The sequence below is a fragment of the Lithobates pipiens genome, unplaced genomic scaffold, assembly GCF_037356315.1.
Source record: "Lithobates pipiens isolate NorthernLeopardFrog02 unplaced genomic scaffold, aLitPip1_a1.2 Scaffold_8, whole genome shotgun sequence".
Taxonomy (NCBI): Eukaryota; Metazoa; Chordata; class Amphibia; order Anura; family Ranidae; genus Lithobates; species Lithobates pipiens.
Genome location: NW_027507903.1, coordinates 278,146,233 through 278,170,289, shown reverse-complemented (window position 1 = coordinate 278,170,289; position 24,057 = coordinate 278,146,233). Strand labels below are relative to the sequence as shown.

General features: G+C 42.7%; 1 protein-coding gene across 2 annotated transcripts in view; it reads left to right on the top strand.

The window, feature by feature from the left end:
• CFAP54 (cilia and flagella associated protein 54) overlaps window positions 1-24,057 on the top strand; it is a 538,848-nt gene that overhangs the window by 99,822 nt on the left and 414,969 nt on the right. For both annotated transcript variants that reach the window (XM_077472059.1, XM_077472058.1), the window contains exons 9-12: window positions 357-555; window positions 4,211-4,309; window positions 16,605-16,717; window positions 20,570-20,735. In XM_077472059.1, coding sequence (XP_077328185.1) covers window positions 357-555; window positions 4,211-4,309; window positions 16,605-16,717; window positions 20,570-20,735 — 577 coding nt within the window. The remainder of the gene's footprint in view (window positions 1-356; window positions 556-4,210; window positions 4,310-16,604; window positions 16,718-20,569; window positions 20,736-24,057) is intronic.

Genomic DNA, 24,057 nt, shown 5'->3' with positions numbered 1-24,057 from the left:
TTAGTAGGAACAAACGACATGTCTCATCTCCCCTGTCCGAACAGGGATTTGTGTGTTTACACACACAAATCCCTGTGCGGGCTCTCTTGCACGCCCTCTGGCATCTCTTAAAGGGTACAACGTACCCGTACAGGGTTTTGCGCAGTCGTGCCATTCTGCCACAGTATATCTGCGTGAGGCGGTCGGCAAGTGGTTAAGATTTCTTATGACATTGGCTAAATTTAAAAAAATAACAAAACATGGCACCAGTCAAATGGCATACAGAAACTAAATAGATTTTGTGATAACCATATTTTAAAATAGAACTAGTGTTAATCAAAACAGAATAACAATGTGCATATGTTTTTTCATTTTAGTTACCATGGCCCCGTACTAACACAGAACGATTACTAGTAGAGATGTTTGGTAACAATGCCGCCCAGTTCCTTGCTATCATTGAAGCCCTGACCGATAGTAATAGACGAGTGCTCCAGGCTGGACCACCTTTGCCCGATGAACCAGAGATACATGATGTTATTGCAGAACTATTTTTTGCAGGCATTGATATCCTTTCAGGTAATGTTTGCTATGACTATATTTAAATAACTGTATTGTTAAGAAAACAGCTATAAATAAAGTCAGTGTCCAAAAATGGATTGCCCAAACATAAAGCACGGATTACAAAATCACATCTCTAAAATGTCAAAACAAGGCCATCATGTATGCAACTTGGATATATCATTAAAACAGTATTTATTAAAGTGGTTTTAAAATCAAGACATTTTTTACCTTAATGCATTTCCTGCATTGAGGTAAAAAATGTCCCACTACCCCCCCTCCACATACACTTACTTGAGTCCTCTCTCAATCCAGCGCTGTGCCCATCTGCAGCAGCACTGCTCTCTCTTCCTGGTGTCATAGTAGACTCTGAGAGCAACAGGAGCCATTGGCTGCTGCTGAAGTCAGTCAAATCCTGTGAGGAGGAAGTCGAGGGTGTGGCCAAACCATGTTGTGTGTGTGTGTGTGTATGTGTCTTAAAGCATAGACTTAAAGCAGAACTAATCCCCCCTGTGCTTTACAGCCAAGGAGGCTGCCATCCCAGTCGCTGTTTGATCTGAAGTTGCCATGGTGCTGCACATATTAGTTATGACACCAGACATTTAATGACTTGACAGTTCAGGTTAAGAGCACAAACAAATGTGGCAGTTATCATTCATGGCATGTCTTAAAGTGATTGTAAAACCTTGAATTTTCTCTTTAAATAAAAAACACGTCATACTTACCTACTCTATGGTTTTGCACAGAGCAGCCCTGATCCTCCTCTTTTGGGGTCCCCAGCTGACTTCTCCCCCCCCCCACCAAGTGTCCACCACGCCTCCATTGAGGGCACACGTCTCGCTCCTGAGCCGGTGTCCTATCATATATGGTCCCCCATCGGATAGTGTCTGCTGTGTACTGTGCATGCGCAGTACACAGCACACACAGATTCCGAATATACCTGAGGATGAACGGCGCCTGCGCCGTGAGTCCAGGTTTTATCCCCACCCACCAAGTGGACATAGACTTAGAATAAAAAGAGCCGAGCGCCCTCTAATTTTCACAACCCTATGTCCGCTTGGATGGGGGGGCTACCACCTCCACTCGAGGCGCAGGCGCCGTTTATCTTCGGAGATTTTCCGAAGCTTCTTCTGCCCTGTACTGGGCATGCGCAGTACGGGGCGGACACTATATGATGGCAGGACACTATCTGCCAGAACACCGGCTCTGTGAGTCCATGAACACAAAAAGCGCATATTGGCCCTACCCTTACTTCCTCCTCACTGGCTGTGATTGACTGTCTCTGAGCCTATGGTAAGGGAGAGAGCCGTGCTCTTGTGCACATTGCTGGATCGAGATCAAGTTCAGCTAAGTATAAGGGGTGGCTGGGGGAGCTGCACTTAGAAGGTTTTTTTTAATTCAATGTAGAAAATTCATTAAGTTAAAAGGTCTTTGGCTTTTAAAACCACTTTAAATGTAACCATTTTGGTAAACCTTTAAACTGACTTTTAGTTGTGCTTTAAATAAAGTGTAATTTTCTGACACGTCAATATTGTTTAAAAAAAAAAGTTAATAATGCAAGAACTGCTCCTACACAATAAATGCAATTTCTTACTAACCTTTAAATGAACCTGTGCCAAGACTATGGACAGTAGATTGCTAACATATTCCTACCAAGAAGTAAATGACTTTAAAAAAGTCACCCCTGACCTCTCTAGCTGCTTGTACTGTGAAGTAATTCCTCTGAGATTACACCAAAGAAGTCTATTTAAGATGGTTTTAGCAGTTTATAAACAGCCGCAGTGTATTTATATTAGAGGGTAGGCTAGCTGCAAGGGTTCTACTCTTCATAGAGAGATGCTGAGATTTCAGTTCACTTTGAGAATAATTCCCCAATGATACTTATCTGCTAGCTCCTAGCTATAGAGGTGAGTATGACTTGTTTTTAAGTGCTTTTACTGCTTTTTCAGAATGTATAAATACTGTTGTGTGTGTTCTGGGCACAAGTTCACTTTAATGCTGATATTTTTCTGAGAACACCTTCAGTCATTTAGTTAAAACCTTGTTTGTAGAATTGCTGCCCAATCTTAAGCTGCATTTTAATGTAGTTTTAATTAGATTGTTTATAAGATTAAGCAATATCATTAAAACTGACATGGCAATTCGTAGCAAATACGGGATATATAGTAGCCCTCATCCCCCATTATAAATTTGCTAGGGATGTAAAAAAAAATAAAAATTACCCCCAAAAACAGAAAGGAAATTACCATTGACCCCAGCTTCTAGTTGCCTCATCTTGGTAAGTGTGATGCCCCTAATGCTGCGTACACACGATCGGACTATCTGGCGGACTTTGTTTGGGCTTCAGCTGACTTTTTTTCCCCAAAAGTCTGGCTGACTTAGAAAGAAGTTTTGACTCAAAAATTGTCCGCCGGACTGCGAGTCCAGCGGACAATCCGGCCGCCTGTGTGCTAGTCCGCCAGACTTTTGAAATGAACAGACTTGCCCACACACGGAGAAAAGTCAGTTCATTTTGAACATGGCTCCAGGTAGATGGGACTAGCGAAGGAAGTCAATGTCGCCGCCTCCATATGCGAGATTGACACGTCGCGGGCCCGTCACCTGGTATGGAAAGAGGAAACCCTACGCCGAAAAAATGTTGGTGCCCCCCAAAGTCCATATCAGACCCTTATCCGAGCACACAGCCCGGCCAGGCAGGAAAGGGGGTGGGGACGAGCGAGCGCTCCCCCTCCTGAGCCGTACCAGGCCGCGTGCCCTCAACATGGGGGGTGCTTTGGGGAAGGGGGGCCCTGCGGCCCCCCCACCCCAAAGCACCTTGTCCCCATGTTGATGAGGACAAGGGCCTCTTCCCGACAACCCTGGCCATTGGTTGTCGGAATCTGGGCGGGGGGCTTATCGGAATCCGGGAGCCCCCTTTAATAAGGGGCCCCAGATACCGGCCCCCCACCCTATGTGAATGAGTATGGGGCCCCCTTTCCCCAAATCACCCCCCATGTTGAGGGCACGCGGCCTGGTAAGGCTCAGGGGGGGAACTCGCTCGTCCCCACCCCCTTTCCTGACCGGCCGGGCTGCGTGCTCGGATAAGGGTCTGACCTTGGGGAGACCCCCACGCCGTTTTTTCGGCATAGGGCTTCTCCTTTAAGTCCATACCAGGTGACGGGGCCAGCGACGTGTCAATCTCGCCGATGGAGGCGGCTACATTGACCTCCTTCGCTAGTCCCGTCTACCTGGAGCCACATTAAAAATGAACAGACTTTCCTCCGTGTGTGGGCAAGTCCGTTCATTTCAAAAGTCTGGCAGACTCCCGCCATAGTCCGCCGGGTTGTCTGCCGGACTTATTCCCCTAGAAAAGTCTGGTCGTGTGTGGGCAGGTCCATCGTTCGGAAAGTCCAGCGGACTTCAGCTGCAAGGTCCGGAGGGTTTTCCGCCGGACTAGGTCCACCGTACTAAGTCCGCTGGATAGTCCGATCGTGTGTATGCGGCATAAGTGCTTTTGCTCGATTAACATGATTGAATAGCATGGGTAGTTTGCCTTGCAAGTTGTAATTTTGGAAAAAGGGCAAATATGTAAACATGACAGCAAAGTCACTCTTGAATGTGAAATATATTAGCAATATAATTTGAAAGTACATGTGAATATATATTTTGCCTTTATTCCTTGTATTTGTTTCAGGTGGAGGAGTCAAACCTGAGCGTGCTACTTTGGGTAATATCCAGGCTGAATTGGGAAGATTGCTGAATGACTGCTCACTTTTAGAGCTAGCTGTGGAAGGTAAGAATCAGCAATACATATAGTAAATACTCAGGCTAGACAATGCTTAATTCTTTTTTTAAGAGGAACATTTCTATTCCCCAAGCACATAACCATAGTGGTAACCTCATAATCAGTTTCACTTGTTTCTAACATGTTCCTTCATTCAGATACATAGAGAGAAATCATGGATTTTAAAGGGACCAATATATAAAAAAATAATTTTCATTATAATACATTTACAAAATATCTTAAAAGCATATAAAAAGTGAATACAGACTTTTACAAACAATAATCAACACAACCAACTCTAACCACTGGGCCAGGGTCAGTAGATGTAACAACCACTGGGAATATCCCTTAGCAGAGTGGAAGCAGAATAGCATTTTGGAGATGTAAGCTCTACGTGTTTCACAATACAACGCTTCTTTAGGAGCTTATCAATATTTTACACTGAATAAATGGAAAAAACACATAAATATGCAAATTGTCAAAAACAATATATGCATTTTGTTTTGTAAAGGAAGCAAAAAGCATAGATTGAGACTGAGTTCAGGATCCTAAAACTAGGAGAAGGCATATATAGAGTGAAATGGAAAAAAAGCAGACACCATCACAACACCCAGTGTCTAGAGTGTATACTAAGGCCGCGTACACACGCGGGGACTGATCGCCCAACTTTGTCCGTCAAACAGTTTCGGCAAACAGTCCGCTCAAAATTAGCATGGACGGACATGGCCACACACGACGGACGAACAGTTTGCTGAAACCGTGCGCAATGACGTGAACGGCACGTACGACGGGACGAAAAATACGACGTTCTATACATTGCATTGTAACTTTCGGCGTGTAAATCCTTTCTGAGCATGCGCGGAACTTAGTTTGTCGAACAAGCCTACACACGAGGGAACTGTTCGCTGAAACAAGGTTTCAGCGGACAGTTTTTCGGAAATTCCGAAAAACCTTGTTCAGCGGACTGTTCGCTGAAACTGTCCGCTGAACGCCCACACACGAGCGGACTGTCCGCTGAAACCTTGTTTCGGCGGACAGTTTCAGCAAACAGTCCCCGCGTGTGTACGCGGCCTTAGAAAATAACATTTCTTACCATAGTTAAGTATGTATATGTCTAGCAGCTCCAAGGATGGGTACCTTAGTATTAGCAGTCCAGCAGACACACAAGAGGAGGATACTAACAATGCCTTCTTCAGAAGTACTAGTACTAATAACCATCCAGAGTTGTATGTCTGTAATTATTATTATTACACATGAATAATTGATACATGCTCATTATTTGAGGTTAGTATGATATAACTACTTTTCAATTAACAATGACTTTAGATAGGGACACATATGGTCCCTTATAAATTGATGTATACAATTTATGGATTTATCTTTTTCTATACCCCCAGACTAAACATCGAAATGTTGCCAGCTTATTACAAGCCATTGTTAGTATCCTCCTCTTTTGTGTCTGCTGGTCTGCTCATGCTTAGGAACCTATCCTCGGGCCGATAGACATACACATACTTACCTATGGTAAGTTATGTTATTTTTAAGTATACATCCCAGACACTGGGTGTGATGATGGTGTCTACCTTTTTCTGTTTCATTCTACATATGCACTACTCCTATTGAGGCATCAGGCTTTCTTTTAACCTGTGGATACTGGGTGTATCCCCACATTTTTTCTTGCCCTGGTTGCATGCCTTCTCCTAGTTTTGGGATCCTGAACTCAGTCTTAATCTGTGTTTTTTTTCCTCATAACGTCTTCCTTTACAAAACAAAATGCATATTTCTTTCTAGTACATCACGGGACACAGAGACTCAGTAATTACTGGTTGGTTATAGGGTATCACTAGGTGATTGGTCACTGGCACACCCTAGAAAGGGTGTTCAATCCCCCATATAACCCCTCCTCCTACTGGAAGTACCTCAGTTTTTTTGCCAGTGTCTTAGGTGTTGGTCACAAGTAAAGATGTGCTGTGCTGAGCTCTGCTGGAATATCCTTACTGGGGCCAGCTATGCGACCGGATCCATTCAAGGTGTCTTTTCCAGGCCGAATTGGATGGTACCCGGGCCTCGTGTCCGAAGAAACAAGGTTTTACCTGTAACACTTCTCTTTTTAGAGAGCTGAACCCTGGGATCCAGTATTTGTTTTATTCAGTCATATTCCTGGCAGGGTGCTTTACGGGCCCAGAACTGCGGATCCCCTATTCAAGGGGGCCCCAGTCTCTGATGGTTTTTTCCTAACGGAGCCCACCATGAGAGGTGAAGATTGGGTCTGTTATTCAGACCCTGCAGCTGGATAAGGTAAGGGAGACCCCTCAAGAATTTTTCTAGTTCTGGTAGGTTTTCCCCTTTTAAGTAAATGTATGCTATGCCTATAGTCGCCACCGGAGGCTGCCAAGAGCACATACCTTTTAATGCCTTGTCTGTCTGCTGCTGTCCACGCTCTATGCTTCTCCAAGCCATGCTCCAGGAAGGATGAAGGTAAGGGTTTTTTTTCCTTCTGGGATTCTCCCTCCACGGATTACGGGGCTGAGACAGGCCTGGGCAGAGAGCAGTAATATACCCCACCACCCGCCGCCGTCCGCCCCGTCCACCACCGCCATTACAGCGGCCTCACATTCACCGGCCCTTCCCTCTCCTCTGTCCCAGCCTCCCCTCCATGCTTGCCAGCAGGGTTGGAGCCTCTGCTCGCGCGGGAAACGCTCATTTTTAAAAATGAGCGGGGGGGCGGGCTGAAGTGGTCGGAGGAGGGGGGGGGCGGAGCACTAGGCTACACAGGCTTTAAAGTGCACTCTTTTTCAGATGCACAGAGCCTATGGAGGGACACAGAGCTGACAGGCGCATGTGAGTGTGGGAGACATAGGCATTCCCAGGCAGCATTTACTTAGGCACCAGACTGAGTCTTAAGTAGCAGCGGCAGTTGCTAAACTACAGGGCTCAGCAGTCAGTGCATTTTTGTGTGTGGTACCTCTACCTTTTGTTGCTTTGCACTATGGGTAAAAAAGGTTCAAGTACCCCGAAGAATAGGGGCTCTAAGAGGTCCCCTTCAGGCTCTGAGGACCCCTCCCCTGCAGCACCTTCCCCCCCTGTAGGACCTGGGGAGGCTGGCCAAGGAGAGTCGTTGGGGTCAGGGGCTGCAGCTGCTTCTGGCACTTCAGCCCCTGTGTACATTACACAGGAGGTTTTTTCCTCAACCATAAATGGTTTCGAGGAAAGATTAGTGGCCTTAATCGCATCTTCACTCAGTGGAAGAAAACGCACTAGGCCCCCCTCTGTCACCCAGGACCCTCAGAGTGAGGAACTCTGGGATAAAGGAGAGGAATCCCCCTCAGAGGATTGGGAGGAAACTGATGATTCCACTTCTGAGGAATCTAGTGGAGAAGGGCCCTCTTCAGCTTCTCAGAATGAGAAAATGTTGGTGCAAGTTCTTGCTGGATTGGTCCGTTCCACGTTTACGTTACCTGTACCTGTGTCAGTTAAAGAACCCACTTCTTCTCTGTGTTCACTGAAACCTCCTCAAACTGCACATGCTTTTCCTGTGCATGGTTTGCTGGAAAATCTTATCTATTCTGAGTGGGATCACCCAGCCATTTCCTCCGTAAACAAAAGCCTGACTTGTCCTGTTCGCTCAGATACCTAGGGATCCAACTGATAAGAAAATGGAATTCCTATTAAAAAATGTTTTCTCCTTGGCAGGTTCAGTAGCACAACCTGCAGTGGCAGCAATTTGAGTCTGTCAATATTTGAGAGACCATGTTAAACAGGTGCTTAAAGCCTTACCTAAACAGCAAGCCCAGGGGTTAGCTAACCTTCCAGCGGCTCTGTGTTTTGCTGTTGATGCTATCAGAGATTCTATCCTTCAGACGTCTCGCCTTACGCTTGGATTGGTACACATGCGTAGAATCTTGTGGCTGAAAAATTGGTCAGCCGAATCACCATGTAAGAAACTCCTGGGGGGATTTCCCTTTCGTGGTGGAAAACTGTTTGAAGAGGACTTGGACAATTATATCCAAAGGATCTCTAGTGGGAAAAGAACCCTTTTACCAGTCAAGAAGAGGAGTAAACGTCCCTCCTTTAAACGGGTGCTTTCTCCAGTACCAGGGGCATCAGCCTCCAGGCAGTCACGACGGCCTCCTCTGTCAAGCTCTAAGGTTAAAACTCAGAGTCAACCCCAGGGGCAAAAGAAGTCCTGGGGGAGAAGGTCTTCAAGACAAAACGCTAAGACCTCCTTATGAAGGGGTGCCCCCGCTCACTCAAGTGGGGGGAAGACTACTAAAGTTCTCAGGGCTCTGACAGGAGGAATTTCGGGACAAATGGGTGGTCTCCACAATAACTCTAGGTTACAAACTACAATTCTGAGAATTCCCTTCTCCTCGTTTCCTCAGATCAAATGTACCTAGAGACCAAGAAAGAAGAGAAAAAGAAGTCTCTCCTTCTAGCGTTGGAGTGACTATTGTCGCAAAAAGTTATCATGGTAGTTCCCATGCAAGAGCAGGGAATGGGGTTTTATTCAAACCTTTTCACGGTACCAAAGCCAAAGGAGATGTCAGACCCATTCTAGATCTCAAAGATCTAAACCGATTTCTAGAGATACAGTCCTTTCGCATGGAATCAATCCGATCGGTAGTCTCCATCCTACGAGGAGGAGAACTTCTGGCATCAATAGACATCAAGGATGTGTACCTGCATGTACCTATTTTCCCTGCTCATCAAAAATTCCTGCGTTTTGAAGTAGAAAAACGCCACTTTCAGTTTGTATTTACAGAGATCTTGGCCCCTCCTCCGGCCAGATTAAGGGCCCAAGGTATAACGATAATAGCATACCTAGACGACTTGCTCTTGATAGACCAGTCGGTAGCCTGCCTGGACCAAAATCTGGTCACCACAATCAACTACCTGGAACGCCTAGGTTGGGTCCTCAACTTAGAGAAGTCTTCTTTAAAACCAGTAAGAAGACTAGAGTATTTGGGTCTGGTCATAGATACAGCCCAGCAGAGGGTATTCCTACCCCAAGCAAAGATCAGTGCTATAAGAGAACTAATTCAGGTAGTCAGGGCAAAGAAGGATCCTTATATTCGTCTTTGTATGAGGTTGTTGGGGAAGATGGTGGCTTAATTCATAGCAGTTCCCTACGCTCAGTCTCATTCAAAGCTACTGCAAAACAGTATCCTATTGGCCTGGAACAGGTTCAGGTTCAGGCGTTAGATTTTGCGATGCATCTGTCCCCTACACCGCGTCAGAGCCTCAGCTGGTGGTAGATACCCAAAAAACTGCGGAAAGGAAAATCCTTTTTACCGGTTACCTGGACAGTGGTAACAACAGATGTCAGTCTTTCGGGTTGGGGGGCAGTCCTGGAACAGTCGACTGTCCAAGGGAAATGGTCCAAGACAGAGAGAGCCTTACCCATCAACATTCTGGAGATCCCTGCGGCGTATCTAGCCCTAAAAGCCTGGACACTCAGGTTGCAGGGTTGCCCTGTCAGGATCCAGTCCGACAATGCCACAACAGTGGCTTATATCAATCACCAAGGGGGCACCGAGAGTCGTGCAGCTCAGGAAGAAGTAAACCAGATCTTAATCTGGGCAGAAAGACATGTACCATGCATATCGGCAGTCTTCATTCCGGGGGTAGAGAACTGGCAGGTTGACTACTTGAGCCGCCAGCAGTTAGTGACAGGGGAATGGTTTCTCCACCTCAACGTCTTTTTGGCCATATGACAGAGATGGGGGGTTTCGGATGTAGATCTCTTTGCGTCCAGGTTCAACAACAAGGTCGACAACTTTGTGTCAAGAACGAGGGATCCTCTTGCATGTGGGACAGATGCGTTCGTCACTCCATGGCATCAGTTCTCTCTGATTTATGCGTTCCCTCCTATTGTGCTACTGCCAACACTCCTTTGCAGGATCAGGCAGGAAAAGAAGTTGGTGCTTCTGGTGGCCCCAGCGTGGCCCAGAAGAGCTTGGTATGCAGAAATAGTGAAGATGACGGTAGGCTCTCCTTGGACCCTACCGTCCCGTCCAGACCTACTATCCCAGGGATCAGTATTGCATCCTACCTTACAAACGCTAAATTGAATGGTTTGGCTATTGAAACCCACATTCTGAAGAATCGTGGGCTTTCGGGCCCTGTGATATCTACCTTGATCAATGCAAGAAAGTCAGCTTCCAGAATGATTTATCATAGAGTCTGGCAAGCATATGTCTCCTGGTGTGAACCCAGGGGTTGGCACCCCAGAAAATATGTCATAGGCAGAATCCTTAAATTTCTGCAAAATGGGTTAGGCCGCGTACACACGCGCGGACTGTTCGCCCAACTTTGTCCGCTGAACAGTGTTTGGGCGGACAGTCCGCTCGTGTGTGGGCTTTCAGCGGACAGTTTCAGCGGACAGTTGGACGGACAAGGTTTTTCGGAAATTCCGAAAAACTGTCCGCTGAAACCTTGTTTGAGCGAACAGTCCGCCCGTGTGTAGGCTTGTTCGTCAAACAAAGTTGCGCGCATGCTCAGAAAGGATTTTCACGCCGAAAGCTATAATGCAGTGTATAGGACGTCGTATTTTTCGTCCCGTCGTACGTGCCGTTCACGTCATCGCGCACGGTTTCAGCAAACTGTTCGTTCGTCGTGTGTGGGCATGTCCGTCCATGCTAATTTTGAGCGGACTGTTTGCCGAAACTGTTGGACGGACAAAGTTGGGCGAACAGTCCGCGCGTGTGTACGCGGCCTTAGAGGTGAAACTGGCCTTGAGTAACATCAAGGGCCAAGTCTCGGCCTTATCGGTTCTGTTTCAATGTCCACTTGCTTCACATTCTTTGGTCCGAAGATTTATACAAGGGGTATCATGCCTTAATCCTCCAGTTAGGGCGCCTCTGAACCCCTGGGATTTGAATTTACTTCTGTAAGCTTTACAGAAGCAGCCTTTTGAACCAATACATCAGATTCCCTTATTTCTGTTGACAAGGAAATACATTTTTCTGGTGGCCATTTCTTCTGCCAGAAGAGTATCAGAATTAGCGGCCCTCTCTTGTAAAGAACCGTATCTGATAATGCACAAGGATAGAGTGGTGTTACGCCCTCATCCTAGTTTTCTACCGAAGGTGGTCTCAGGTTTTCATCTAAACCAAGATATTGTTCTGCCTTCCTTTTTTCCAAATCCCCGTTCTACGGAAGAGAAGTCACTACATTCTTTGGATGTAGTGAGAGCAGTCAAAGCCTATCTGGAAGCGACGGCTTAGGTTCACAAAACTGATGTTTTGTTCGTATTGCCAGAGGGTCCTAAGAGTGCACAGGTAGCATCAAAATCTACCATTGCTAAATCGATTCGACAAGTAATTGTTCAGGCTTATGGTTTGAAGCAAAAGATTCCGCCTTTTCAGATCAAGGCACACTCCACTAGGAGAAGAGTTTTTGCTTGATGCTTAATGTTTCTAAGCTGAATAATTCATATCTGGCAGCAAATATTATAAACATTGGCAAAGGAAAGGGCTACTTTAAGACCAAGGCCTCATTCACACAGACAAATTAGCTATTTTGAGGCAATTATGTTACAAAAAACTGTGCCAGGAGCCCAGGTGTGTACCGATAGCCAGGGTTGGGGGGTAGTTTCACAGGGAGTGATTACCTGTGGCTAGGAAAAGGAACAGTCCTTTTTCAGCGACCCCTGGTGTCTCACTCTATAGTGAGTACTTTTGCTCAAGGGGTGCGATATGTAGTCCCTCCGATGCATCCACCGTTACCCCAGTTGGATCTGAACCTGGTATTATCGGTGCTTCAGAAACTGCCATTTGAAAATATCAGAGAGTTTCCCCTGTTGACTCTTTCCCAGAAAGTGGTCTTTCTAGTGGCCATTACATCGGCCAGGAGGGTTTCGGAACCATCTCTGTGTCCTAAGCCAACACATCCTAAGGAGGTGGCCCTTCATGCTCTGGATGTGGTTCAGGCTCTGAAGGTGTATTTGTCTGCCACGGTTCCCTTCCGGAAGTCAGACTCACTGTTTGTTTTGGTGGCTGGTCCACAGAAAGGCATGGTGGTCTTGTAGGCCACCATTTCCACCATTTCCAGGTGCATCAGACAGATTGTAGTACAAGCCTACACCTTGAATGGGCAGGTGCCCCCCTTTCCAGTCATGGTCCACTCCACGATGGCAATCAGAACGTCTTGGACCTTCCGACATCAAGCGTCTGTCGCTCAAGTGTGTAAAGCGGCGTCCGATCGGACAAAACGCGTATGGGCGGGATCGTGCAGCTGTTCACTGTCATGGTAGGAGTGCAGGTCTTCCCGGGACTCGCCACCAACACCGGAGTTTACTACCATCTTTCATCCGGGCTGTGGTGAGATCAGACCGTGCGCCACTGATGACGTTATATGTGATTTTATACTAACTACATTGTACGTAGGTTTTTAATGAGTGTGAATTTGGTTTCTTATTAAAATGGTATGCACTATGGATTGTATCTTTTGACTCTTTTCCATATGCGAAACACCAATGAATTTTACTTTGAGGAGAGAGTTTCTCTGGAAGTTTTGGCTTGGAACACCCGTAATGATCTATATCTAGAGTTACCTTTTAAGTGCCATTATATAACCCATTTAGGGGTAAGTGCATTACCATTGGGAGTGACACTGAGCACGAGGGTTCTCTTTGGAGATAGCGGTGTGGTGAATTCTTTGCAAGGGATTCCTCCCCTCGTCTGAGAACTGTGTGGAGCACTCTATTCACACTCTAAGCCCTTGTACACACGGTCGGACATTCCGATGGACAATGTCCGATAGGACCGTATTGTTGGATAATCTGACAGTGTGTGGGCTCCATCGGACTGTTTCCGTCGGAGTATCCGATGGACCAAGTTTTCCAGCTGGGGTATAAAATTTTCCGACAACATGATTTGATCACACTTTGTCCGATTAAATCCGACGGTTTTTGTTGTCGGAATGTCCGATCGTGTGTACAAGGGCTAAGACTTTGCACATTTTTTGAGACTTATGAACTATTCTGTCTTCATTTTCTGATATTTTTATTTCGTTTATTTATAACCTTTAGCGCTGTCAATATAGTAGCTACTGTTTACTAGTGTTTCTGAATAAGTGTTACTATATATTTTTTCAGAATTTTGTGATATGGTTATAAAGGAAAGAGCAGCAAACAAATATTTAAGGAAGAGTCTTTGTTTTATGAGAGTAGATTATGGAGAATCTACATATTTAATCCATGAGCATTGTAAACATCAATTTATTAGATCTATAGTTAAACATCTTCACGTGAACTAATAAATAGGTAAGGAAGAAAAGATAAATAAAACACTAATGTAGTTTGTGGTAGTATGTCTAGAAGAAATAATTATTGTTTCATGAACATGGCTTCATTAACTGACTCTACATTAATTTGTTTTATCTGGAAACTAATCCTCTTATAAATCAACAAAAAAGGCACACGCTTGATCCCATGGGTTAATCTGTCAGTCATACATATGCACACCCTTATTGATTAATGAAGAGTGTGGGTAACACATTAGTCATAGGCTGTGGATACATTTTAGTAATTATGGAAAAAATTATCTTAGGCCAAATTAACACAGAACAAATGTTAAAATACAATTTGTAATATAGATGAGTTATTTCACCTAATTTTATTTATCTAGTTTTGCGATTCGCACACATCTGTGCAGACAGTCACTTGACACCACTATTGGCTATTCAACTTGGCAACTTAGGCTGGTCATACATTGTACAATTGTCTTGTACAATTTCTGTACGGTCACCTTTAGATTTACATACTACTCTGTAGTGTGAGGGCCTGTCTGATTGGATACATATTGAAAGTGTTGTTTAGGTTTGACCTTATATTATGCAAAATGCTATGTGGCAGAAAACTAACACTGCACATCTCCCTGAACACACCATCCCCATTGTGAAACATGGTAGTGACAGCATCATGTTGTAGGGATGCTTTTCTTCAGCAGGGACAGGGAAGCTGGTCAGAGTTGATGGGTAGTTGGATAGAGCCAAATACAATGCATTCTTAGAAGAAAGCCTGTTAGAGTCTGCAAAAGACTTGAGACTGGGGCAGAGGTTCACCTTCCAGCAGGACAACGCCCCTAAACATACAGCAAGAGCTACAATGGAATGGTTTAGATCAAAGCATATTCATGTGTTAGAATTGCCCAGTCAAAGTCCAGACCTAAATCCAATCGAGAATCTGTGGCAAGAATTGAAAATTGCTGTTCAGACGCTCTCCATCCAATCTGACAGAGCTTCAGCTATATTGCACAGAAGAATGGACAAAAAATTTGCTAAGTTGGTAGAGACATACCCAAAAAGACTTGCAGCTGTAATTGCAGCGAAAGGTGGTTCTACAAAGTATTGACTCAGGGGGGCTGAATACAAATTCATACTTTTCAAATTTTTTTGTAACCATGTATCATTTTCCTTCCACTTCACAATTGTGTGCCACTTTGTGTTGGTCTATCACATAAAATCCCAATAAAATACATGTACGTTTTTGTTTGTAACATGACAAGGGATATGAATATTTTTTGCAAGCCACTGTATGTGGCATTTTCCTTATTATGTTACAGAATAAAAAATAAAAATGTATGTTTTTTTTTCATTTTTAGTCCAATAAATAGTGGCGGCTGGTGTGTTTTTTTTTTGGGTGGGGCGGCAAACTATCCACCCAACGCCACCCCCCCTGTCAGTCGGGGCACAGGTGACACCTACCCCCCACCACCGTTGGATGGTCAGCTGGTCAGGTCATGGGGGTCACAGGTCGGTCAGTCAGTAGTCAGGACCCCGCACTTCCACCATCTTGCGGGCTGTGGGTGGTTGCTTTCTTGGTTCCCCTGTGTCTCCGTCCTCCTCCTGGAGGCCAATCTGATTGGATCTCCTTTCGGCCAATGGGGTGATGGGTCTTGATCCCGCTTCCTGAATGGCCCGGAGGAGAATTAGTATTTACAATAGCGAATATTTATTTGCTATTGTCACACAACTGGGCGGGCTTCGGATGCAGCGATCTGCGCCCCAAGCCCAAACCTTTTTGAAGCCTATTAAGCCCCATACACACTATCAGATTATCTGCTGAGTTTTTCCTTCAGATTTACCAAAACCATGTAGTAGAATGGCCTGCCTGATTGCATACACATTGAAACTCCTAAGGTTTGTCCTCATATTATATGGTTTTGGTAAATCTAAAGGAAAAACTCAGCAGATAATCTGATAGTGTGTATGGGGCTTTAGACCCTCTGGCTCTAATCACATACTTGAAAGAAAAAAATTTGAATCTATGCATCCGGTGCCCTGCATGTAGATCAGGGGGCCGGATACATGGATAGGTGGGGGGGATGGGCCACCACTGACAATAAAGATGAAATGCTGCATATGTATATTTATTTGAATCATTTTAGTCAGCTGGTTGGTATTTGAAGCTCCTTTTTTAAATGTTTAGGCTAACTAGTTTTCAGGGAAAAAAAGTTTTTACAGAGCTCAATAACTGAATATCAGATTACAGAGAAAGCTGAATGGATTGGGCGAGTGGCTTACCCCCTTCCACTCTGCTATTTAGGGCTCCATGTGTACTCTTTTGGATAAATGCTTAATATATCTGGAAAAAAAAAATTATATAATATATCAGTTTCAAAAACTTGCAAACTACAAAATATAAATAAATCCATAATATTTTCCTTGTATTTTTTTATGTTGCACTTTGCTAGCCTTAACTGCCTGTCTAGGGCAGGGTTTCAATCTTGGCTGTTCGAGGACCCTTCACCAGTATCTGTGACATTTGGTCTTTAAAGTCATATCACATGACATAACTGACTGTGGTCTTATTTTTAGTGATATTATCTACCATTCCCTTATTTGATTGAACTCTGTTTTGCCAGTCAGAAAGAGTGGAACCACACAGGGGCATATATCCAGATTTATGTCTACACTTCATTTGTACTGGTCTGTGTCTGAATGCTATACGTGTATTATCTCAGTCTCTTAGCAAAGATGCAGACAAGACAAAAGTGCATGCTACATAACTGATGGCTTAATCATGTGCAGTAAGATAAATGAACTGCAATAAAACTGAAATAAATCATTCAAAAACAAATGTTCGCAGATCATCCTCGAAGATTCACAAGGTGCCAAAGGCAGCATTACATTGTCTAAAACTAGTTTAAAATGTTCCCCTTGCCACCCACACTTCATCCTGTGACTGATGAGTTATTGATATCAATGTCTTACTATGCAGCAGAGCGATTTATTGTGCTCTGAGTGTTCGGAGAGGAACATGGCTTTAAATCTTGTCTTTTTTCTGTTGTGTCTCTTCCAGAAAAGAATGCAGTCTCTGCTGAAGCTGTTGTGAAATTTTCAAAGTTAGCATTTAGCTATGAACACTGGGAAGTGTTTGATGCCATTATGCCTCCATTATACACCTTTCTACAGGTAATGTCATTAAAAGCATATCTCGTTTAAGCTGTCTTAGTAGTTCATACAAGGTCAAGCCTTGCTGCTGTATTGCCTCACCTAATGCCCTTGTCAGAGAACCCAAAGAACAGTGTGGGTTTTCTAATGCGCAAGTCTTATTCTTAAAATAATTAATTCAGCAACTGGCATACGAATGTGGGTTATGCAGTATGCTCTCATCTAAACCGACATTAATTGGGTGCAACCCTATCTATGTGTACACTATTCAGCCCCAATGCTTTTATCGCATATAGATAATGTACATTTATACAGTGATAATATTTTATACAATATGTAATAAATTACGATTTTTTTTATTTTTTTTTAAAGAAAATCTCTGGGCAGATATAAAGAACGCAAATGAATGCAGCACTGTATTTAGTAATGCATCCTTATTTGTTTTCAATGCGAGCAGTTATAGCACATGAATGTATTTTGGAAATCAGAGTCTTGCACTCCATGAAAGCAGTTAGTTCATGAGCTCTCAAGGAGCATGCTGGTAGTAGGAGAAACCAGAATGACAGAGAGATAAGCTCATCATTGTCCTGCTGTCCAGTCACAGGCTTGACAGCCTGGACTCGAAGGAAGTGGGTTGAGTGATGCTGAACGTCAAGATGGAAAAGTGAGGACATCTTGCATTGGAAAGGAAGTCTTGCTATTTATTTTATGTTAATAGGCTAATCTTTTTTTTTTTTTGGTTTAAGTTCTGCTTAAATTGCAACCTAGCTTTCTGGATGACTACAGACACATTATGGAATGTGGGCAGATTGCAGCCACTGCCTTTGGACCCTAGGCATCTTTTGTGCTAGTTTCCAGATGTGACTACTGCTGTACATCCCTGGCTCTGAATATGCTGCTGCTTAGAAATTGAAAGGGTCATACTTTTTAGTCCCGTGGAAAGACGTAGGCATATAGACATTTTCTGGCATGCTTTTGTTGCCAGCCATTTCTTTATACAGGAAGTGATACAGCATAAAAGTGACAACCAGCAATGCTTAGATACCATAGCTGATGTCAACAGTGACTACACTAATAGCCTATACAGTCTTCATTGTTTAGTAGTGTCCATCTACAATATCTTATTAAAATGCATATGTTTAAAATATTGGTTTAAATACTGGACATAAAGTACATTTGGCTTTATTCAAAATTTTGGAAAACAAAATATCAAACCTTTCAGGGCTTTTCTGCAGTGCAGCAATTACTTTTAGGAAAATGGCTTTTCTTAGTTTTTATGGGAAATATATCAGCAGTGCAATATGCTTTCCAGCAATGCATTTCACATCTATTTTACTTTCCTGTGAAGAGGTAATCTGTGTGAACCAATATTTTATGTCAGTGCATATTCTCTCATGCCAGTATGGTAGTAAGTCATACTGTTTTATTATTTTATATATATATATATATAGTACTGACACAATGTGGACAATTTCAACGGGTTTGAATACTTTTTCAAGGTACTGTATAGGTTGAGGTGGTTGCCATTTGTACTATCATGGAATGGAACCTGGGACCAAACAGCCAGACCAGTCCCAGTATGCCTTAGCACAGAGAACATTAAACCATTCACTTTAGTTCATCCCCAAAAGATCATATGATCTAATATTTTTATCAGACATGCACTACTAAGAGCCGGTTCACACAGCGAGGCGATGCGAGGCGACACGACTCGCCTCGCCTCGCTCCCGCAAGTCGCCCCCGTTCTGTACAATGGAACCGTTCTGAGAGGAGCGACTCGAGTCGCTCCGACTCAGAAAAAAGGTTCCTGTACTACTTCTGGGCGACTTCGGGGGCGACTTGCATTGACTTCTATACAGAAGTCCTCTGCAAGTCGCCGCTGAGGTCCCCGCAGGTCGCGGCGAGGCAAGTCGGAGACGCCTCGCCGCGCCTCGCTGTGTGAACCGGCCCTAACAGCAGGAGAGTTTTTAGGGAATTTTTATTTAAAATTCAGTTGACCTACTGTATGTTTTTGAATTGTGCGAGCAAACTGGAACACCCAGAGCAGTGATGGCGAACCATGGCACCCCAGATGTTTTTGAACTACATTGCCCATGATACACTGCAGAGTGCATGAGCATCATGGGAAATGTAGTTCCAAAACATCTGGGGTGCCAAGGTTCACCATCACTGACCTAGAGGAAATTATTACAAACTAAGCACTCAGGTACAACCCTGACCTGTTTGAATCATTACATATCTAAATTGGGGTATTTTTACAATACCTAAACCTTGGGCCTGCTTATAACTGCAGTGTTGTAGTGAAATGATGTACCCCTACCCTGCTAGGTATGTAACTGTAACCTAACAGCAGTCAGCATCTGTAATGCATCCCTCAGTTTATGGTCTTCTCAGTTCTTGAAAATTCAGTGGGTCTGTTCACTGTAAAAGGTGATATTTACAAACCCCCAGCTCAGTTGACTTATGGCACCAGAGTGAGTGGTAGGGCATTACACCATAGGGAGATTAGGTATGACAAAGCACAAGCTGATCTGTAAATTACTTAGTGGGGCAATGAATTTTCCCATCTAGGTTGGACTGGGACATGGTTCCAACCCTGCCATGTCTTTATTATTTTCCTGCACCAGGAAAGGGTAATCTCCCTACCATCCCTGGGGAGATGTTTTTGTCACCAATATCTAAATTCTTCAGATGTTCCTTCCTTCAAGGTTTTTAAATCTAGCTCTTAGCCTGTCAAGGTTATTCAGGAGGTGCAGAGATCTCTACACTAGAGAGCTAAGGTTAGCAGTGAAGACCTGGAAACAAATTCTAGTCAACTTTGCTGCATCCAAGCTGTGGAAATAATTTTAAACGAAATTCCAAAGACGAGATAAAATTTTAAAATTCTTTAATACAGTAAGTCCCCTACATACGAACCTTCAAGTTGTGAACTTTCAAAGATGCAAACGTGTTTGAAAAGTTTTTTTTTTTTATTCAACACAGTTTGCTGAACGAAAAAAAAACTGACCGATTGCCATACCAACACAAGCAATGTTGGTGCAGTGTTTTCTCCCCGCCAGAACGCAGTGATCATCGATCATGGCTTTTGTCTGCAAGCACTGATCTTTTTTGGAATTATGAACAAGTTATGCGGCATACACATGACCGGACTTTTTCGACGGACTAGGTCCGACGGTCTTCCCGACGGACTTTCGGTGGAGGTCTGACGGACTTTCTGAACAAAACGGACTTGGACACACATGACCGAACTAAGTCCATTTGAAAGTCGGTTAGTTTGAACGTTATGACGTAAATGGAACTAAACTAGGACGTTCAATAGCCAGTAGCCAATAGCTGCCCTTTTGTCGTATTTGGTCCATCGGACTAGCAGACAGACAAACGGTTTTCCAGATTTTTAGTCCGTCGGATATATTTAAAACATGTTTTATTTCTAGGTCCGTCTGACTTTTGGGGAAAAAAAGTCAGCTGGTGCCCACACATGATCGAATTGTCCAACGGATCAAGTCTACCGGAAAGTCAGATCGCGTGTATGCCGCATTAGACTTACCAACGAGCTCCCGAAACAGAACTTGTTCAAAGTAGGGGACTTATTGTAATGCATGATTGGAAAAGCTGCAGAGTCTTGAGAGGTGGCTACAAATGTACAGATTCTTGAGAATAACTGGAATAAGTTAAACTATATCAAGGGGGTCTAGGTTTTAAAAAAAACAGTCAACTGTACAATAAAACTGGAAGTGAACTATATATAATAATCCATTTAATGTGAAAACATAATTTTAAATATGTATGTATATTACTATATTAGTCGCGTTTGACTTCAATTGTATACAGTGGCACAGAGACATGTCTTTTAATCACATTTATATGTTGTAGACACAGGAAGATAAAAAATGGAAGAAAGAAGAAATGGTTCTTAGGATACTACTTGCTGCTGAGCCTTTGTTGTCTGGGAAAAAGCATACACACGGTTTAATAACCAAAGATGATCAAAAATCAAGATCAGTTATTCCAAATTATCTAAGCATTTTTGGACTTCAAGGTGAGTGAAAATATCATAAATGTACATTTACTAATGATACATTTTTAACATTTGTTTTATGTATTACATAGACCAATGGTATCCTGTGCAGTAATCTTATAAATCCACCAGGTGGCACCCTTATCAAGCAAACAGAATAAAGTACTCGAGAAGAATGTTTCAACTCGGCTAATATATTCCCTATGCTTGGTTTTGCCTCAAATGCTTAGACTTTTAACCCATTTGAAAATACAGCAAAGTGTTTTAGCCTTTTCTAAGAGTTTATTTTTTTTCTTTACACATTAAACAAGTTCTTTTAAGGTAAAAAGTCAGGAGTAGAAAGGTGAAGATGCCTCATTAAAGCGTAGTGTGCGCTTGCAGTCTAACTGATTAACGCTTCCTCTACTGAGGGGATAACCCGACAAATTAAAATATGCATGAGTCTTCACAGTGATTATGCTTCTTGAAACATTAAACACTATTCATAATCAGTAGACACTTCATGTGTATATAACTGATCCTTTATTTGTATTTATTTATTGGAAGAGAAAGTTGCATGCATACTAAATACAAAATGGTGCAAAGATTTTTTTTTTCTTTCTTTCTTTAAAGGATAACAACTTTTAAAAACACATTCGCTCTTTTAAGCTGTCTAGAAATGGCAAACGACTTTTATAAAATTAGGCAAAAGCTGTCTGCTTCTGGTAGTTTTCAGTCTAAGTGCAGCATAGAAGTCATCATTTGTGGCTTCAAAGTCATTGAATCAAACGGATATGTAGTGCAGTTGTGCCTTGCTTAGCTATTCTTAGCTCTTATCTGCATACATATTGTCTTCTACACTGTACCATTCAGGCTGAACATAAATCGAGCAATTTTTTACCCTTGCATATTCGAGTGATGACAGCTCTTAAAGCACAGAAAAAGAAATGTCAGAAGTAAGAGGTTATTTTAGCAAAGTGGTTTGGTATCTCTAGATATATTAAAAGAGGTAACCTGTTTTTAAAGTAAGGTTATCCTTTAAACATTTCTTTTTTTTTTTTTTTTTTTTAAACTAGTATCAAAGACAAAACTTTTTTTTTTTCCAAAAGAGGAAATTTCTCCAAAGTTAGCAAAATCCCTGGTTGTCATTGGGTCATCAGAACTAATGTCCCCATGTCTTGTTCTAGTGACAACCCAAAATTAGTGATTTTTTTTTTTTTACTTTTACTTTTGATGATAATGGTAAAGACGACAAAGAGAGAGGGTGAATCTCCCCAATGGAGATCCAGACAGCAATAAAAACTGAGGGGTGTTCTAATTCCTCTCTATTCAAAACTATGAAAAAAAAAATGCCCTTTGTTACACTTTAGGGTAAAGAAATGAAAGGCAGTTAAATGCATAGTTAAATTACTGTATATAAGTATTTATGATTCCTTTAAGCCAGTCTTGGAATCCAGGACCCTGACTTTACTTTTTCACTACAATCAAAACAACACAGCTTTCTCATGGACCTGCACCAGGCCACAATTGAATAGTGAAGCAGCAGCAAAGGATGAGTATCTCAGTAATATCTCCTATCAAAAAGCTTTGCACGTCAAGCTGGCCATAGATGGATTTTACCCCCCCCCCCCCCCAAGAAAGAGGGATAGATTCTTCCATTCACAAATCAAGATGGATGGAGGAATCCTCCTGCTGTATTCTGACAGCAGGGACTCGCCGCTATCAGAATACACAGTTCAGTGGCTTCAGCCAATAATCAAGATAAAAATTCCAACAAGCTGGTTGGACAAGTAGCAATAAAAATAATGTTGCGCTATAAGCGAATCATAAACATATAACAAAATATGTGAATAAATATTGAAACTCAAAAGTGAGTCACAAAATTGCCCATATTGTATGCAGTGGAAATAAACTGAACAAATGTCCAATCCAATTAGCACGCAGATGACACCATCGATCAACTTTCACTGTAGTCAGATCTTTGTAAACGAAAAAGCCTGTTGACCTATTCCTGCACCGCTGCTTGTTGCTGTGTCTCTTCGTTCATTTCCAGAAGCTGCCGGCAGAGTTCGGGACATTAGTGATCCATCGGTCCCTGCTGAGGGCTGGATTTGCTTGCGCTGTTGACTCCGCCTGCAGGGGAGTCCAATAGGTCAACAGGCTTTTTCGTTTACAAAGATCTGACTACAGTGAAAGTTGATCGATGGTGTCATCTGCGTGCTAATTGAATTGGACATTTGTTCAGTTTATTTCCACTGCATAGAATATCGACAATTTTGTGACTCACTTTTGATTTTCATTATTTATTCACATATTTTGTTATATGTTTATTATTCAATTATAGCGCCAAATTTTTATTGCTACTTGTTTACACCACAGGCATATTTGATTGTTTTTTGTTGCAGCTTTTGATTATTATGTTTTCTAGCGTGGTATTTTTTACCCTTACATATATAAAAGCCAGTTGGACAGAAGTTGATGGTTGAGCAGGAGCGTTCATACACGGATCAAAAGTCATCTGGCTCTTGTGGAACTGGCTACATTTTGGCTAGGTTAAGACTGACAGCACTATACAAACAAGCAAAGCTCAAGGGACAATGCAGAGGGCTACAGGAGGCTGTTTTCAAGGCCTTTTAATCTATTTTTAATGTATAACTGGATATGCATAGTTGGCAATGATCTCTGACTTAAAGGACAGTCCCAGGTTATGATTTGTCTTTCTGATCATCCATGTTTCATTGTTACCAGTTATGTAATACATTTTTAATTTTATACATGCTAGATTCATTTGTTATATTGTCTTTCTATTCTCTGAAATCTTAATGTTTACTAAAAGTCTCAAAAACTCAATTTACTTAAGAATTGACCAAAAAAATAGAAAATAGCAATGCAGTCTATGAATATGCAGTTAGTGCTTAGGTGGTCTCGTTGACTTCAACTCTTATATACATGTGGAAAAATAAAGTAGGTTTGTGTGGTCGCTCCATCTGTTCGGTGTATACAGTAATCACTGTCAGTTGTGGGGGGGCTGTATAGACCACCTGTCTACCAATAATCTTTAAGTAGTCATAGACCAATTAGGGACACTTAGATTAGTGTGATCCCTTAAAGTCTTGTGACATCTTAAGCCCCATGCACGCTATCAGTTTTTCTGCAGATTTTTTCCTTCAGATTTACCAAAACCATATAATATGAGGTCAAACCTTAGGAGTTTTAATTTGTATGCAATCAGGCAGGTCCTTGCACTACATGTCTTTGGTAAATTTGAAGGAAAAAAATCATCAGAAAATCTGATAGTGTGTATTGGGCATTAATGTTAATGCAAGCAAGGAGATTATGTATTCTATTTGTAATGTGCCAAACG